Source organism: Parasteatoda tepidariorum, chromosome 3 (assembly GCF_043381705.1).
Source record: "Parasteatoda tepidariorum isolate YZ-2023 chromosome 3, CAS_Ptep_4.0, whole genome shotgun sequence".
NCBI classification, from domain to species: Eukaryota; Metazoa; Arthropoda; class Arachnida; order Araneae; family Theridiidae; genus Parasteatoda; species Parasteatoda tepidariorum.
The window spans coordinates 9,917,116-9,937,678 of NC_092206.1; the positions used below are offsets into that span (position 1 = coordinate 9,917,116).

At 27.1% G+C, this 20,563-nt stretch overlaps 1 protein-coding gene across 1 annotated transcript in view; it reads right to left on the minus strand.

Moving 5' to 3' along the window:
• Positions 1 to 20,563, minus strand: part of LOC107441470 (voltage-dependent T-type calcium channel subunit alpha-1I) — a 313,139-nt gene that overhangs the window by 62,572 nt on the left and 230,004 nt on the right. Inside the window, exon 13 of the mRNA XM_043045682.2 lies at positions 792 to 948. Coding sequence (XP_042901616.2) covers positions 792 to 948 — 157 coding nt within the window. The remainder of the gene's footprint in view (positions 1 to 791; positions 949 to 20,563) is intronic.

The window sequence follows — 20,563 nt, forward strand, 5'->3', positions numbered from 1 at the left end:
ATTATACTGTATAATATGATCATTGATATACAATAGTCTTTATTTGTAATCGTATGTTTAGATTACTTGTAATCATATCTACATGTAATCAAGATTGCATGTAATCCTATGTTCGGATTACTTGCAATTACGATTACAAGTATTGCTTACTGTAATTGGTTATTCTAATCCCGATTACAGTTGTAACCATAATTATGAATACATATAATCATAATTACATGTAATTGATTATTGTAATCGCTTATTTTAATCTCCATTCCCCCTTTAATCAAAATATGTAATCCTGATTACGAGTAATTGATGACTGAAAAATGTAGTCAATCACATTTTCCCCCAAATTCTGATGTAATCAGAGATTATAATTACTTGTTATTGCAATTACTAGTAATTTATTACATAGCAGTAATTATCTGTAATCAATTACAGTTGTAACTGATTAGTTTAACCGACTCTCAACTCTGCGTCTGAGGGGTAAAAAATTATGGAAAGAATTTCTTTTTTTTAAAACCAAAACCTTCATTTCATTGCATGCCCGAATTCTTCTCTGTCACGTGGGGTCACGTGAGCCTTTACAACGTAAAAGAAAGATGACGATCAAGAAAAAAGAAATTTTTTTTCTCCACATTTGCCGTTAATAGGACCGTTGATAAAAAGGTATGTTTATTACAGTTTTTGATACACAGTTTAATACCCAGTTACAGTTTAAAATACGAATATCATATTTTAACTGCCTCTCTGATCATCTTAATTGAGTAGATTTTACCTTTATCTTTAAACGTTTAATAACTTACCTGGAATACGGTGACTGTAGCCCAGAGGAAGTTGTCGAAATTCATTCTGTCGCATAGGCAGTAAGATTCCGGCTTTTGAAGCTCAATGCAGCTGCACATACCTCGACCATCTCCGCGTCTGCAAAATCTACCTCCGAACAAATGCATGCCCAGGAGGCTACACGGTATAGAGTGTGTTTCAGTCTTAAAACATTCTTTTTTTAAATCTGACGGAAGCATCCTCACACACATAAAGACGATTACAGATTTCTACAATGATCCCATCACTGGTCTAATTCTTACTGTATTGGACAACGGTTGTGGGTTCGAATCTCACCGTAGCCATGGATGTAACTTTCTCTCTCTCTGTGTTATATGTTCTTTATTCTTTGTGAATGTATGAATGTTACCCTCACTGTAAATTTCTCCCAATACTTAATCCAGGAGTTCCCTTGTTTACTGGATTGGGGTCGAAATTACAAGGCTATGGAGTTGAACATTAATAGTTGTAAGCCAAAAAATTTTTTTCCGGCTGTTCAACGACTGTTATAAAATAGAACGAAACTACGCAATTAAAGTTATTCTTCCTATCGCTGATTTATTGATTGATTGTACCATTCTATATGCATAAGGGAATTACTTTTAAGTACGCATGTTCTCTTGATGATTTATCGAATAAATGTATAGGACACAAAAGTAGAGGTCAATTAATCAGCGCTAAATTCAAATTAAGTTATGCACTGAAGAAACTTCAAAAAGTATTGATTGTGCAAAAAAAAAAATGGAAAAGAAAGAAGTAAGCAAAATAAAAGGAATAGTGAAAACCGTATTAGACTGTTTCAATTATTAATTAATGATTAGAACTAAAATTTCAAAAGGTACAATATTTTATTTCAACGCGATTATAGAAATCTGCAATCGTCTTCTACATATAGAAGGCCCATGCATACAAGAAGACACTTTGTAAAAGAATTGTGTTCTTTGTAGCCTGTGTAGAACATAATTTTACAATGGAGTTATGTTTTATTATTAATCCTTAAATTTTTCACTTATCTTATTTTTTACTCGTATATCATCACCCCTTAATTTACACAGATGACTCAGTTTTTTCGATGTATAATTTGATAAACTGAGAGAAAGGTTTTTTATAAATAGTTCTTATGTTTAGTATAATAGTCTGACAATACCTATAAATAACAAAATATGAATTACATAATAAAATGCATGGTAATCAGTAATCCTCTATCTTCCTACGATAAAGTGAAACTTGTTTTGGAATGATCAAAAATCAATTCGAATTTTCCAACTGATGCAATTTATGAACAAAAAAACTTTTAAAGCAAAAAATCTTCTACTCATTTTATTAATATACATAGAGAAAATTTCATTGAGGCAAGAATAAAAATGGGTAAAATCAACTTATTTAAATCAAAAATTCCAAAACATGAGAATAATCTCTTTTATTTATAATTAATCACATATGTTTTAGCTATAATTGATCGCATAAAAACAGTTTAACGAATAAAACTTTTAACTTAATAAAGCAATTTTTGCTTCTCAAGTTTTAGTTTTTATCACTCAAAGCCTTTAAGAAACTTTTTGTTGCATTTTAATAAAACTCTTTAAAATAGCAAATTTTAGAAATTCAGGTGATTAATTTTTAAAAATGTTTAAAAATTTGTGCCTAACTTGTTTCAGTTTTTGAAAAATGTAAACAATTTGTATACATTTCACGCGATTTGTAACATTTGTGTACCTCGTTTCATTAGAAGATTTTTTTTTATTGCTAAGCAGAGAATTAGAATTTTTGAATTTTTACTCAAGGAAAAGTTTCAAGACGAAGATCTAATCTATAGTTGTTGCTACATTTATTGACTTATATTTCAATAAATGCGAACAAATTTTATTGAGCTGTTATTGAGTTAGTGGAGTTAAAACGGTTTTAAAGGTGATTTCATTTTGCAAGAATTTTTAGTTTAGTGTTTTATCAAAAAGAGACTTCTTTGAAATACCCTATAAATTTTAAAGATTAGTAAAAAAAAATATTTCAGTAAATTTAACGAAATTGAAAAAATTGGTAAATTCGTCTTAATATTACAGAAGTCCATTTTAATGTTCTTGGAAGAAAAAATAATGTTAAATGCTTAAAGATGGCAAAAATAATTTTTTTTAATATAAAAATTCACGTAACATGTCCTTAAACTCAGAATTTTTTTAAAAAAAGTATCATTTAACGTGTACATAAACAAGAAAATTCAGATTTTTTGGTGGTACATTTAAAATTTGTCTTTTGATGACTTTTGTCTTGCTATTGAAATATTTTTTTATGAAAAGAAAGCTTTTATATGTATGAGAATTTTAAATATAGCACATATATAAATAAAAATGAATAACATTGATTTTTGCTAAATCAGATAGAAGAAGTTAAAAGTATGAATGAGAAAGATTAGAAAGAAAGAAAGAAAGAGAGAAGAGGAAGGGAACTAAATTAAATAAATAAAAAAATGATAAAAAAGGGAAGAGAGATAGAGAGTAATTAGAAGAAGTAATCAGTAGATAGAGTAGGAGAAAAAAGAGCAGAATGAAAAAAAGAGCGAAATAAATTAATAGAAAAAAAGCGATACAAGTAATGCAAATGAATGAAAGGTTAATTTTAAAGCTTAGAAATCGTATATTATAATAGAATATCTTATGGTTTATTCTTAATTCAATACTAAAAAATAGTTCCTAATGAATTAAATTGTGAATTAATTAATTAATGAATTAATTTGTTAATAAATGGTGGAGGGAAAATAGTATGAAAATGCACACACTTGAAATTACCTTAAAAAGCAATATTAACTCACATTTTTTATCAAGTAAAAATATTTGCATTATTAATTATATTATATACTATTGTAAATTTCGATAATAAAGCGATAAATTTAGTAAATAGTTTGAAGAAATCATAAAAATAATGTTTGATCTTTAAGTTATTAATTTTTTTTTATCAAGTAAAAATACTTGCATTATTAAAAGTTTACACTATTGTAAATTTCGATATTAAAGGTATAAATGTAGTAAACAATAAGAAATCATAAAAAAAAAATATTAATCTTCAAATTATTAAAAATTGCTTTATTTTCGAACATTCAAGTAACTATTTTAGTAATAGTAATTCTTTATTTCAATATCCAGTTTATTTAGAATATAATAGTAAAAAATCATATCTTGATTTTGGAAATGGAACAAAAAAGTTATGTATACGTCGATGAGCAAAAAGATAAAATATCATTATGTATCTAAGTAATGTTTTATACAATAATTAATTTGCTGATATGTAGTTTTAAAAAGTCACTCTTTTCTGTTTCTTTAAAATGGAAAAAAGAGCAATTATTATATCATGTGTTTATCTTTATGCATTTTGATGGAATAACTTGAAATGTATATTATTATATCATTGTAGTGTACAGAATATCTTTACACATTATAACTAAAAATTATAATTTTAAGCATCTCTGTAATCGTTAATGGGCTAATTACTTTACTAGAATGTAATAGTTAGAAATAAAAATTCTGGATTTTTAAAAATGGGTAAAAAAGTATTTTTCATAAAACATTTTGATTTTTTTAAACTTTTTATGATGGATTCATTTTAACTAGTAATTTAAACTCAAATACACACTAACTAAAAGTTAAAATAGCATGATGTATCTTAATAGGCTCTCATACAATTATTGATTTATTCGAATGTAGTTACAAAAAATACTTTTAGATGTTAAAGAAAACTGTCTAATTTAATATAAAGTTATTTTCTTACATTTTTTTCGAAAGATTAGCAATGGGATTGGCATGATAACAAAACGATGAAATGGTATTAAGGATAAGGTGTACGATATTTGGAATATGGTACACGGAGAAAAAAAAATCTGGTAAACTCACACTATTGCATGGCGATGACATTTTTGGTAAATTCTGGTTTGTAAAAGCAAAATATACGGCCTTTAAACTATTCATTTGGTAAACTTTCTGTTCGTATGTTTGTAGTTTGGACTGTACTTTTTTCTCAGTGTAGTAAAAACCAAGTTTTATTTTTTAAAATGAAAAAAAGTCTGAATTTTAATACGTTAGTCTAATTATCTGGTTTTATTCGATGTAACACATAAAATGCCGATTCACGGTTACTAAAATTTATCATAAATTTCTGGTTTTATTTAATTGTCATCTTAATAGCTTCCTATAAATAAATGACAAGAATTTTTGAAATTGAAAAAAAGAGAGAAATTCTTAGTGCAGCATAGTTTATAGTTCTACACGAAAAGTAAATTTTGTTTAATAAGGGACACTGACGAGGCGGAATTTCCACTAAAGCGGAATTTCCAATAAATGGAACGATTCGAAAATTCCTGTCAAACCCTACCGTTAAAAAAAGGAATTTAGTTGGTATAAACTTGAATCTACTTCGAGTGGAGAGGTAAAAGTAAAAAGCAGAAGATGTGAAAATTTTGAACAATGATTTTTTTATAAATTTTTTCCCGACTATTTATTTACTTAATTAAAAAAACTGATGACAAAGTTTGTGAGGTACAATAGGATAGTTTAGTGAGTTCTTTTATTTCACAAAATGAGTGTAAAGAAGAAATTTTATACTAGCAATGATGCATCAAACTTCTAAGATAAAGATACTGGTGACGACGAAAAAGTTTAAAATTCCTTAAAAATTATTAATTGACTTCTTTTTCAGGAACTTCCAAAAAAAGTGTCAAGATATTTCTGCAATGTGAAAGCAGATTTGCAATGTTTAAAAAATTTTTTTTTATTGAAATTAATAGCAAACATCAATTAAGAATTTATTTTAAATTAAAATATTTATTATTCAAAGTAAACCATGTGATAATACCACATGAATATGTATTTTAATTTGCATTTATTAGCATTAACTAACTATAAACATTTAACTACAGAAACAGTTATCTTTCACTCTTTTTCTAAGAATTTTTATAAATTATTTCAATAAAATTGAATCTGAAATTCCATGCTTTTTAAAAATGAGCTTTTGCATAAGATGGAAAACTTCCGAAAACGGAATTTTAATTTAGCATGGATGTCTGGCACTTTACCCTTCTAGACATAGATTACTTTAATTAAACTGCTGAACTAAAAGAATAAGTAGAAATTTATTAACGAATTTATTATGTCCCCATGAGTCCTTAAGCACAATAAGTACCTAATGATAAGGACATCTTTATTGATAATGAACTTAGGCGTAATGGATTAAGACAGTTTAAGTTAGTAAAATTGTTATTTTATAATAAATTTAAAGATTAAATAACCTTTTAGTTGCGAATATCCTAACAAGTTCTTGTAGATAAATAGTTTCTTATTTATAAGAATAATAAAGTCTCAGTGTTGGTTAATTAAAATGTTATTTCTTACTAAACTAAAATATTATATAGAATTTTATAAACGAATATCCTTATAAGTCCTAATTGCTAAAGATATTAAGGCCTCACAGATTCATTATTAAGAAAGTTTAGGTTAATTAAACCTGCTATAGGTTAATTAAACTGTTGTTAATCATACTGGACTGAAAGATTATATAGAATTTCATTAACGAATATCCTTATAAGTCCTATGAGAGGAAGGATAAGTCCTTATTGCTAAAGATAATAAGGCCTCACAGATTCATTATTAAGAGAGTTACGTTAATGAAACTGTTATTTCTTACTGAATCAAAATGTTATAAAGAATTTTATTAACGAATATCCTTATAAGTTCGATGAGATGAAGGATAAGTTCTTATTGATAGAGATAACAAGGACTCACAGATTCATTATTAAGAGAATTTCATTTAATTAATTGCTATTTTATACGGAACTAAAAGATTACAGAGAATTTTAACCCCGAGTGTTCTCATAAGCTTTTCTGATGAATGAAAAAAAGTCCTTATTGATAAGGATAATAAGAACTCACAGATTCTCATTATTAAGAGACAATAGGTTTATTCAATTGCTACTTCATACAGAGTAAAAAAAAATTGAAAAGAATTTTTGAAATAAATATTCTCTTAAATGTTTCGAGATAATAAATTCTTAAAGATCGGGATCAAAATATCTAATAAGTTAATATAATAACTTATACTCACAGATGAAAATCATTTTTTTGAACCATTGCAGTTTTACTTAATAATTACGTCTTATATGGCAGCAAGTAATAAATTTTAATAACCTTATTAGAGTCAACTGTTATTGATTACTCTATTATCAGAGAACTTACTGTCATAAATTGTGATTGACTGAATTTAGTCTTTGCTATATATCGATTGAAGATGTGGGGAGAGGATGAAAAATTTTTACGACCTTTAAGGATAATTTATTCTCGAGAATTAATTTACTAAAGAATGAACGACTTTTGAAGGCATTTATTCTTCACTATTGTTTGTGGAATGAATTATCGACTATTCGTTTAAATTGAATATTAAATTAAATTAGTTTCCAACAATTAAATTCGTTTTTATTATAATAGGTGGACTCTTAAGGAGAAATAAAACGATGAACCAAAGTTATATTTAAATTTAAACGAAGTTGACAAAAAAAAGGTAGGTACTTTATTTACGCCGCGCTAGAGCTGCACAATGGGCTGTTGGCGATGGTCTGGCGAACTTCTCTGACGATGATTCGAAGACGTGCCATTGCAATTTTGATCCTCTTCAGAGGACCTGCGCCCGAAGTCGAGCACTTTACGGTAGAACAGTTTAACGAGGAACGATACCGCTCGTCATCGGTCCTTACTTAGGCTGATCAGAGTGGTCAGCCTCCCGCTTACTGACCGCAGCCAGTGATGTTTGAGTTTGATGTTCTACTGAGAACCGTGTCTTTACAATTAGTTTACTGCGGGACGGAGCTGACAAAGAAGAATTGTCATTCACCGAACGCACTATTTCACGTGCTTGTCAAATTTCAGGTTAAAAGACCAGAAAAAAAATATTGCCGCTATAAATGTAACTATAGAAAAAAAAATTTTTTTGAAAGGAATTCTCCGGAATTGTGCCAAACAACCTTTTTACCTAAACTTTGTAAAATAAACTTTAAAATATTAAAAACTACTTAATATAAATTGGTATCACTAGTTATTTGAATTCAATTTATTATTTGTTATCTATTATGTCTGTGATAGACATTATAATTTATCTATAAATTGAGATATTGATTTTTTAGTTAAATATTCTGAATACTAAGCTTGAAATGAAAACAAAACAAAAAATTCATTTCCATATTTCACTGAAAATGACTATGGGACTAATCTGCTCACATTACTCATCTACTCTCACGGTTACCACAGAATCATTTTTGTTCTTATTTTGACGGTAAAAAGATAGTTATTTCAAAATTAAAAATTGCAACTTCATCGATGATCTGCATTACTAATCTACTCTCACGGTTGCCAGATAATCATTTTTGGTTTTGTTTTGACGGTAAACAGATTGTTGTTTCAAAAGTAAAAATTTCAACTTCATCGATGATTTACATTACTCATCTACTCTCATGGTTGCCAGAGAATCATTTTTGGTCTTGTTTTGACGCTAAACAGATTGTTATTTCAAAAGTAAAAAGGGCAACTTCATCGATGATCTACATTACTCATCTACTTTCACGGTTGCCACAGAATCATTTTTGTTTTTGTTTTGACGGTAAACAGACACTTATTTCAAAATTGAAAATAGCAACTTCATCGATGATTTTTTTAAAATCCTCATTCAATTGAAGGCTACTATAAAACCTCATAAAATTTTAATTCGAAAGTAGATTTAGAAAAGTTAATTCTTAATAATATTGCGAAAGCTTTCACAAGTCTTGCAAACTATTTTAATTGTATATGTTGGTATGTTCTTATAACACAGATTGGTTGTTGATGTGGACAACAATTCTTTTTTTTGAGAGCCATGTAATTTAGTTAAGAAAAAACTGTTAGTACGTCGAACCTCATTAACATGAAATAACCTAATGTGAAATATCACTTTACGTGTTTGGTCCCAAAATCAATTATTAATGTATTTTACATGTTTAAACATGAAATTTTCAAGCTGATTATCGCTTGACGTGAAAGGAAACTGAGAACAGCACAGATAAGAAGCACGTGAATAAAGTGCCAATTATTCATTTTGAGGAACGCCATTTCTACTTTCCGCCCTTGTTAGTTAAATAAAATAGTTAAAGTTTAAAAAAATAATCTTTTAAGCTTATTTTTATTTGTTTAGTACATAATAGTATTGTTTACATACTTAAATGTAGTACATAATGCATGTTAACGAACATATAATGCATGCATCGAACGTAATTAATTTTTTTCATGAAATATCGGATAAGACGAAATCTGGTGAACACGAAATGATTATAATAGTCCATCCACTTTCGCATTAACAAGGTTCAACTCTAAGAATTTATTTATTTATTTTTTTGCAACCACGTACCCTGATGACTGAAGCTGTGCAACACGTCTCTATTTGAAATTATATTGAGCACATTTAAATATTTTTCTACATATTTTAAAGATTAATTGCAGTAGAATAAATTTTTTTGCGAATCTGTTTCTTTTAGACTGATTACGAAAAATTATTATTCTACTGCAATTAGTTAGCGGAGATAAAAATACTTTTAGTGGGCAGGTAAGGGGTCTGTCAGCTCTGTTGGTGAGGAACTTTTCGAATACCAGTGGGACAATGGCTTCCAAATAACTTTACTCTAATTGATAGCTAGGATTAAATAATAACTATTAGCATTGATTATATGATATTTGCCAACTTCAATTATATTATTCTAATAACATTTATCATTTAGAATTATCAAATGATATGTTTCAATCAGTTGAGTTCATTAAATCGCATTAAACAATTTAATTAACAAAATTAATTAATTATTTTTACATTTTTTAGATTAATTAAATCCTCAGAATCTCTGATCTTCCTTCCAATTTTCATCTTATCTTCTTTAATCTTTTAGATCTTCTTTAGATTAAGCAAATCTAAAGAAGATTATTGATCACTTTATTACAATTGCGATTGAGAAACAAAAGGCAGTTCTCAAGTTTTTAGTATTAGCGATTGATATGAGGTGTCTTTATGAAGCGTTGTGAATATGGAAATATGGTTAAAAGGACTATTTTTTAAATTTAAAATAGGGTGCAATGGAATTGGAACAAACTAATGCATAATGGTTTGAATACTGCTGCATCAAAACTACATTTTTAAATTTAAACATTTAACATAAGTCACTATCTTGTCTATATTATAAGTGCTCAGGATTTTAATTATAGAAATAAGAATAGCATTTCCTCCAGGGTCGGTGTAATAATTTTGTAAATTATAAGGTAATGTAAAAAATGATAGGTCAATTTCAAAATTACAGAATAATGATTGTGAATTTGTATCAAATTCATAGCATATCTTTTAAGAAATAAATCAGCCTTTATAACCATTTTGTTGAGTATATATTTTTTGCATTTAAGCACATTAATCACTTATGTTTTCATCCGAAAAGTAAAATATTTTTAATAGTAAAATCGTGTGTTAATTTCTATTGAAATTTTTTTATATATATATTTGCTGTCACTGACCACTGTTATTGTCTTCTCTTTACTTTAAGTTCAGCAATAGATAACGATATCTTCAAATTCCTTACACTTAGTATCTGAAATAAAAATCGTGTAAGAAAGAAAATGAAAAATATTTTTTTTTCCTATTTAATCGACTTTCCAATACACGGTTTAATACATTGGGCATATATGACATGGCGTAAAATTTTTCTCTATTGTTTGTCTTAGTTCCAAAAGAAAACTTATTTTCTGGAATTTGTAAGACATATAAGTCATTAAAAAGTCATAATATAAATGAAATATCAAGCGTGCAAACATTGGCAAAATTTGCCTTTATTTACTGGTAAAAGCTGTTCATTCACTTGGTTATCTCATTACTTATTTAGAACTTAATCCATATAAATACTATATTAATTTCGACCCATTTTCCATTTTTTTCCACATAATTTGCATTTTGCACCAAATATGCTAGCACAGTCATTTACCAAAAGTTAATGAGTTTAAAAATTAATTGCCCATTCACTGGTCGGTTTACCCTATCATTTTTAAAGATTTCTACTTATTTTATTTTAGATTTGACATATTTTTAAGATAAAAATGCTCAATAACCTAAATTTTTTTGGGGAAAAGAAGAAAATTAAAATATCTAATGTAATCGAATTACACTGCAAATCAGTCAAGTCCTATACCTTATGCCCAATAAAACAAAAGCATGTTTAAATATGTTAAACAACCAATTGTAATTGCTTAGTTTTGGATTACAACTGCTGTATATTTTAGACTTGTGTGATCTTAAAAATCAAAAGCATGTTTAAATCTGTTACAAAACCAATTGTAATGGCTTAGTTTAGGATTGCAACTGCTATAGATCCTAGACTTGTGTTACGATTTGTTTTAAAAGATACAAGGTTTGATGTCAACTAATGTAGTTGTCGTAAATTTAGTTACGACTTCTAGAATAAAATATCAAACTAATTAACAATTCGAATCTACTATAAACTAGAAAAAATATTAAATAGCCAGAATGTTTTCTGATGCGGATGTTTAAATAAATAGTTTTGGCTCCGCCGTGGATATATTAGATGAAGAGTGATATTTTCTGCGTATTATCTTTAACGCATTCTGTGTGTTTTAATGAATCATTTTAATGAATCATTTTAAAGAATCATTTTAATGAATCTTTTTGATGAATGAAGGTTACTCGAAAGAAAAAAGTAGACATGAAATATTGTATGAAAAAATTGTAGCGACAGCAGCTCCACTATTCAGATTATGAAGGAGGATAAAAGGAATGCCTATAACAGGGTCGTATGAGAGCATTTAAAATGATTGTAAGGTGGTGCCAAGAGGGATGCGCCTGAAACGGTAGCAAGTGTAGTAGTACGAATTTTAGAGGCAGATGGTAAGCAGGAATCAGAAATTAATCTTTATGGATAACCCTGTTTTAGAACAAATGGTTGTGATATACAAATGTCTGTGAATGGTTTACATCAATACCCGATTATATAAGATCTAGGTAACGCAAATGCTATGTCATTTATTTTGATGCTGATAAAACGATTCAACAGAATAAAAAAGTTCATTATATCTGAGTTACACTTTTGCCTGACATAAGTTGGGGGGGATGGGGCAATTACCTTTTGCCAGTTCAATCGTATTGCTTCGTGTTGAAAAAATGTTATTTGCAATCTGTAGCTTATATAAAGATGACAACAATATAAAAATCTCAATTTTGAATTTTTGTCGCTTACGTTGATTTTTCAATTGCAAGGCAAAATTATGCCAATGTACTCCACTAAGATTTGCCACTTCATTGCACGAATTTTTTTAAAAAACTGATTGTTTTACAAAATGAGCATACAACATTATGCTATGATCTGAAAACGACGAATTTTTATACAAGTATTACTTAGAAAGGATTTGAAATAACTATAAAAATTAAAAACTCCTTCAATAAATTTTTGATGAATCGTTAACAAACACACTAAATCTTCAAGAACATAACATTAAAAAAATTACACGTAAAAATTGAAAAAAAGTTTAATACGTGTAAAGAGAAACTAACTGTAAATACTTCAACGTTTACATTTGTGTTTTTCTTATCTATTGTTATGTAAAGAAAGTAACTAAGAGATAACCCAATTATTTAAAAACAATTATGGTGCCTAAGTAAAAAAAAAAGCATTCATATATTGCCATTGTTATTAAATTTTATATGACGTTTTAGGTATTCTTCTAGTTAATATTCATATTAGGTAACATTCTAATATAGTAGTTATTAATTCAAGATTAATTTCCTGCTTCAATAGTTTATCAACCTTTAAATAGGTTAAGAAACTTTCCTCTTAATGCAAATATATTTTATCTTTAATATTTTATAATAATTTGTCTTATAAAATAATAAGAGATCTTAAAAATTTAAAATATTCACCATTATTTTCCCATACTTGCTATAAAAGTTTCGTTGCTGTTATTTATTGAGCAAAAAAGTATTAACTGTTATTTTTAACCAGAAATAAATATGATTTTAAACGTAAAAGGCATTGTCAAAAGAATCGAATACCAAATCACCAAAAATAAAAAAATAATTAATTGGTTATAGATCAATTAATTGATATTGAAAATAGAATAGATCAATAGAACACTTGGCCAATATTTTATTCCGCTACTATTAAAATAAATTACAGCTTTGTGTGTGCATATTCATACTGTTGGGTCTCACTAAAAAACAAAACATACTAAACTGATAGAACAGAAACTAATGAAAAAAAAACACTTAAAAAAAATACCAAACTATTTTTTAAGAAACAAAACTAAAACTAAATTGTTAAAATTAATTCAACAAATCAACACTCATTAAAGTTTTTGAATATGAAAGTAATTTTCCTTTCAAATATTTATTTGTCTCTGTAAATAGTTTCGTTATGAAAAAAAAAATTATTTTGTACGAAACAGTAAAATGCTTCGAAAGCGATAGAGAAAGAGGAAGCATTATTAAAAAGTTATGCATAGTAGAATGCATTATAGAATTTTTGTGCAGCTGTGAGCTTATGAAGTATAACAAGCAGCGAAAACACAAGCAAAGAGCGAATGGTTTTTAAATATAGTGATAAACTATGTGTCAGTGCGAGAAGCAAAAGTTAATCATTAAGGTGACAAAGGCTATAAAAGGAATCAGTTTTAGTGGGATTGCTATATTCTAACTAAATGTAACACCAATTGTTTTTACAAAAAATTTGTGCAGTTTCAAAAAAATACAGCCAAATATTCATTGTTTCAACATGAATTTATAATTCCGGCCACGTAAAAAAGATTTTGGCAAAAAATGTGCTTGAATCATTTAGGTTTTCAAAAATTAGCGCTTAAGGTTGATAAAAAAGTAGTGCTAAGACTTTTCATAGTTGTTCAAAATTGGTGCTGTGCTCTACTTTTTAGCTCATAGCTGAAAAAGTTCAATTAAGAGTGATTGCAAAAAAGTGTCCCAAAAATATTTAACCAAAAATTCTTAAAAAATATCATGGTCTTCAAAAACATAATGTAGAAATTAAAAAAAAACTAAAACAAATTACAAAATAACCTAACAAAAAAAATCAAATTAATGTAAAAATGATAATAATAAATAACTAATACTGAAGTTTTAAAAATGCATGACTGCTCACATCTAATTCTAGTTTGCAACTTGTGTCATTTCAGAATTTGTTATTTTTAATGTATTTAAATTTTTTTGCTATGATTTTGAGTGTAGTTTTGTAGTTTCATGTTTTATTCCGGGTACTATTCTAAGACTACAAGAACAGGTTTTATGTAATTTGGAAGAAAAAAAACTGTGTATAAGGCGAAAGCATTTTTGAAAGAATAAACTAAAATTACTTCGCAAGCTATTAAATTACTAAGCCCTCTACAAAAAAATCCTGCATTTCAAAAAAAGATTTTAAAAAAATAGTACAAGTTTCATTTTTCGGTAGTTGTAGATAGAGGGGTGATTAATTTTCAAGGAAGAGTACCTGAAAAACTGTGACTATGGCCCATAGCAATGAGTCAAAATTCTTCCTGTCACAGTCGTTGTTGTCTTCAGATTTTTCGCAGAACTTACAGCCGAAAAGGTTCATTCCGAGAATACTGAAAGTAGGCGGAAAAAAAGAAAAGGAAACCTCAAATTAGCTACAAATTGGTTTCCAAAAAAAAGAAGAAAAAAGTACATCTGAGAGATGGAATAATAAGGGACACGTTGTTGACTCGAATGGAATTAAATTGTCGAACACGTCAATCATAAAATACCTAGTGATAAATTCATTTTAACATGTCTTATATACTAGTGAATTAGTATTTAATATAGTGGTAGTTATCCCTTTCCAAAATTTTAACTGTGATAGAACTCGATAAACGAATACCACTAGTTGAAAAAATGCTGATTGTTTATATATTTATTTCTTTTCAATCATTATTTTTATTGGCAGGGAGAATTTTATTTACTTAATCGAAATTTTTTATCACTAATTTATGAGATAAATCAACAGTTTAATGTGGACCATGTCGCCAATATGGAGACACAATCATCGACCATGTCAACCTTCATCTTTCAAAAGGTATCTCATTATAGAATCATGTAAGCATATCTTATATACTAGGGAATTGTTATTTAATATTTGTAGTGGTAGTTAAGTCACAGGGCGCTACAAAGATTTCTCAAACATGGTTGAAATATTCGAAATCATATTGACTTGTTTAAAATAATTAGGAAACGTTAAAAAAAAAGAGTCATCATATTGATTAATTTTTAATAAAATACATCGAACTGATTAGATTAATAAAATTAGGGACTTCGTATAAATTAGTTTGAAATTATAAATGATCAGTTTAAAATAATAATAAGTCCTTTTATGGATGCTCATTCAATGATTTTGAATTAAAATTGGATATAACTACCTGTTTGGAATGAAATATATTGAATTCTACAAAGAATTACAGTTTTAGCTCTCAATGCCATTTAAACATGTTTAAAAAGACAGTAAACGATATTTATTAAGAATGATAAAGAAAACTGTATATAGATTCAAATGAAATTGTGTGATCGTTTTCATGCGAATTTAATTGCAGTGTGATAAGCATGAAAGTTACTAAGTAATGAACTGAGAGTAATTTGATATTAAAAGTGTAATTTATAACTTACTTTCATAATTATGGCCATATCGATACTTCGGAACGATATTATGGCTAGTAAAAATCTTTGAATATGCCCTAATTCTTTCAAAAGAACAACATTAATTAAAATTTTTAGGCTACTATATAGTGAAGAATTAAAGAATGCGGTTTGCAGTTTATGTTTTTTCTTCTTGTTTTTTTTAGTTTCTGACTTCTTTGAATAATTAATAAAAATAGTTACAAACAACTTAATAAGTTAAACTTCTATTTAAATTATCTGAAATAAATGAATGGAAATTAAATGCTAGCGCAACTTCTTCAAGAAATTAAAGTTGCTGAATAATTGAATTTTTTTTAAAATTGAAATAGAAGAGTGTATTTTCAGTTCGTTTTATTATTTCTAGATGGCGCTAACGAAATAAATTGTCTTATTGATTCACTGATGCCAACTGTTTTTTTAAAAAAAAAAAATATTTGATGGCACTTCAGTGAAGAAGAACGATAGAAATCCTAATATAGTAAAAGAAAAAAAAATCAAACATCCAGAGAAATACTGCATGTAAAATGTAAATATTAAGTATTTCTAGCATGCATTACTAAAAAAATGTAAAATAATTTTGAATGCGTGAAAGTATTAATCTCTAAATAATGCCAAAAGTGACCTTATTATTCCATCTTCACTAACACTAAAAAATTAGTGCAGAAATAAGGGGTTGTTTGACATCTACCTCACCGAATAGAAACAAAAAGATAAAAACGAATACGTGTTAAATGATAAAAAAAATATATATAAATGAATAAATATATCGACACAAAAAATATCTCACAAAATATGATAAAAATATAATACCATTCAAAAAGGAAAGGAAACAAAAAGTAGCACCATCTAAAATACGATGGGGAAAAAAAGTTCTTCCATATCGTTCCCAAAAATGCACAATATTTATTTAGAACATTCATTTTACTATTTTTTTTTTCACTTATTGCTCATTGATGAAATTCTAGAATAAATAGTGCAGTGAAGGAAAACATATTCATTCCAGATGCAGGGCAGGAGCACTAAAGACAAAAAAATAAATAAATGGAAAATAGAAACAATGCAAGTGCCATGCACCAAATAGAGTACACCGTGAAAAAAAATGAATAAAGCAATCAAGTGATTTCAGCATGCTTTCGGATGTGATTATTGTTGGAGCATAAAAAAAACGGGGAACAAAAAACGAAAAGGATTTATCTAGATAGGAGTTTGGACTGTCAAATCTAGAGGGGATTCGTGAGTAACTTTGCAAATGCTGTGCGCAAGCTTCCTCTTCTCGTTGGTGAGGATTTATGCCAATTGTGCTTAACCCTTTGTAACTAAACCGTTTATAATTATACTGTTAATTATATTGAAAATACTTATTACATGACTGACATTGTGCCAATACTTGATTATTAAACAATATCACTGATGGAAATTGAAAAGAAAAATATATGGTTATTTTTTTGGGAAACGTGAAACTTGATAATACAGAAAGAATTATATTCACTTTAATTCGATAATAGTTAGAATTCAATACTACCGTCAGATGGGTTGACGTTGTGCAAAGTGTCATTTTTTCAATTTTTGCGTCTAGCCATCTAGGGGTATTTTTTTAAAGCTCGGTATCAACTGATTTGAGTTGTCAACAAAACGAACTAATGGTTTACCAAGAACTGTCAATGTAAACATCATCGTTCTTGAAAAATTGTGAGCTCAAGTTTCACAAACAGTTTCAAATTGTTTGATGTCGCAAGATCGGAGGTCGGAAAGTCTGCTCGGTTGAAGAGGTTCTAGTTATCCTGGCCAGGAAGGTAGGTTATACTTTAAAAGTCTTATCAATTGAGATAAAAAAATCATGCATAATTTTTTGTTTTTAATTATTATAATGTTATTTATTTATTAATTAACAGTTTGCTCAAAGTCACCCCATTTGACGGTAGTAGTTAATGCAATAATAGTTAGACTTGAATTGGATAAAATAGAATTTTTTTTCAAGCATGAAAACGTGAATGTATGACAAAATGTTTGTAACGAAATAATCGGAGTGATATAGTTAATGCATAAATGTAGTGAATTCGACTAAAATGAAAACAAAATATTGTAATAGTAATGTATACTTGAAATAAACCGAAACTAATATCTAAAAAATAATTAAAGTTCAGAAAATTAATAAATCCCGCGTTTTAGGAGTTTTGTCATAATAATAAATTTGTTATAAACCAATGAAAAAAATTTCTGACAACTAATAATAAGTTTTCTATAAGTTTTACTCTTAATATATTCATTTTTTTAACACAGATCTGTAATTGAAGTGTGTTTATCACAAATGCCTAAAAATATTTCTTGGAAATTTCCCGACAAAGTTCAGAAATCTAATGAAATTAACTTTCATGAAGTTATGTTCTAATAATTTTAGATTCGATAGCAGAAAGTAATGGATGCACGTTCACAAAACGCATGCTTACAAAACACAAAAATTAATTTGTCATGACTATAGCTATTATTTATTTAAGCACGTAAACGCTACAAAGGGTTAAACGCAGATATAGAATTACTTGAAAAAAATATAATTGTGCTTTTTTTCACTGATGTACATAAATTTTACTTTTGACTAAACATAATGAAAATTATTGATATGCTTCATATAAATAAAAATAACTTGATAAAATGTGTAAATAATAATTCTAGTTAAGTTGATAAACGAAGCAAGTTATTTTTTTAAAAATTTCTTTTGTATAAAGTGTAATTAAATATTAAAACGAAAAATATGTGTTAAGCCATTTTTATGGAACCTTGTGAATTAAGGTGCTGTGCTGTTACCTAAATTTTTCATAGCTAGGAAAACATATTTTTTATGGTGTGTAGAAAACACTTTCAGAAAAATATCGAAAATGCAGTTTCACAGTATGCATACACACAAGACAGAAATATTCAGTTATATAATCAATAGTCATAAAATATTTACCACCAAGAGACAAAAAGTACATAATAAATTCTATTATAATGTAATAAATTGAATAAATATAAAAATGGGCATGCAGCAATCAAATATATTTCATAGAAATATTGAAAACAAATATTATTGATTGGTCAATAAAAACACAAATATATTCGCTAATCGTTTATCGTTATTATTAATCGTTTCCTGTTAATATAATAGGAAATATTAATTTAATAGGAAATGGCTAATTTAATAGAAAATAAAATTTAGAATTAAAGTATACACTAATTTATTTGTGTTTATACATATGAATAAAAGAAAAGTAAAAGTATGTAAGTATGAGTAAAAAGTATGAGTAAAAGATAAATTAGTATACACTAATTTATTTGTGTAATTTATTGAAATTCATTGTAGAACTTAGTGGAGGAACAAGTTAAGCAATATTTTAGTTACTTTTATAAAAAAAATGACATATGAATAAAAGAAAAATGAATGAAGAAATTAGGAACATATAGATAGCTTAAGAATAAATAAATTATGAATAAATAACTGACTTAATGAATAAATTACGAATAGAATGTGTTAATGACTTCAAATTGAAAATTTAAAAATAAACAAATTGCTAAAGAATAGATTAATTAAAAAAAAGGAATAAATGGTTTAAATTGAATTATTTAAGAACAGATGAATGGCCTTAGAATATATAAATTAAGAATAAGTAAATGCTTTACAATGAAAGAAATTAAGAATGCATAAAGAGTTATAAATAGTTTTAGAACAAGCAATTGAAGAATAAATAAATGGCTGAAGAATGAATAGATTAAAAACAAGTAATTGGTTTAATAGTGAAGAAAAACAAAGAATAAATGACTTAAGAACTAATTAATTAAAAAAGCGTAAATAAATTTAGATTCAAATAATTAAGAAGAAATAAATGGCTTAATTAATAAATCATGAACATATAACTGATTTGAGAATAAATTTTTTAAGAATGAATTAGTTAAAAGCATATAAATGGCTTCAGAATTAATAAATTGAAAATAAACAAATGACTTAGTAAATTAATAATGAATTAATAAATTAACAATGATGAATTAACATTGACAATGAATTAATAAATTAAGAATTAAAATAAATGGTTTTTAAATAAATGAATTAAGATAATGTAAATAGCTTAACTAATAGATTTAGAAGGAATTAATTTCTTGAAAAAGGATAATAAAAAAAATAAGTAAATGGTTTAAGTATGAAGTAATGAGAATAAAAAAAATCTAAAATAACTGTTTACAAAGTAATTTTTAAATTAAATATCGTCTTTACATGTTGCAGACATGCTAGAAAAACTCATGATTTATATTTATAACCATGTTTAATCCAGAAACTTGAGTGTTCAAATTGATACTTTACAAGTTGGTCCACAAAGTTATTTAAGTATACTATACATACATTACACTGAAGCTTACTCTCGAGAAAAATATCAAGCAGTCAACATTTTAATACTTTTGTATGTAGTCATATGAAGATGCAAAAACTGCAAAAATCGAAATGAAAAAAAAATAGAATTGTAGTCAACAATTGGAAATCAACATTTAACATATTTAGACTTATATAAAAACTGAGCAAGCTGCCTAAAAACGTGAGCTTGCTTAAAACTTTAGACGAGTTTAAATGCAAACAACAAGCTAAAATTTGTTAAATGCCTCCTGACATAAAGAAAAAGTAGGAAAAAAGTCCTGCGCAAGGTTACTAAAATTTTGATTTATAATCATTACAAATATTTATTATCTAACGTTTGCTGACTTGGTTGATTATAACCTGATAAACAGAGAACCATTGCTCCGTGAATCAACCATGATGGTATATTATATTGACTTTGGTAAAAATTTTAAAGTTTGTGTTAATTTTAAAGTAAAGATCGAATTAAGGCCAAGTAATAAAAATACAGCCTATACTGGCACCGTTGCGAATTCAATACCAATTAGGGTAAAGTTTTCAAAAATTCTTTTGAAGAAAAAGTTAAAAGCCTTATTAAAGTCGAGTTAATTCAAAGTCAATCTATTGTGTTAGTCTTGATATAATTATAGTGATGGTAAAGATCTGAAAAAAGTTGTATTAAAG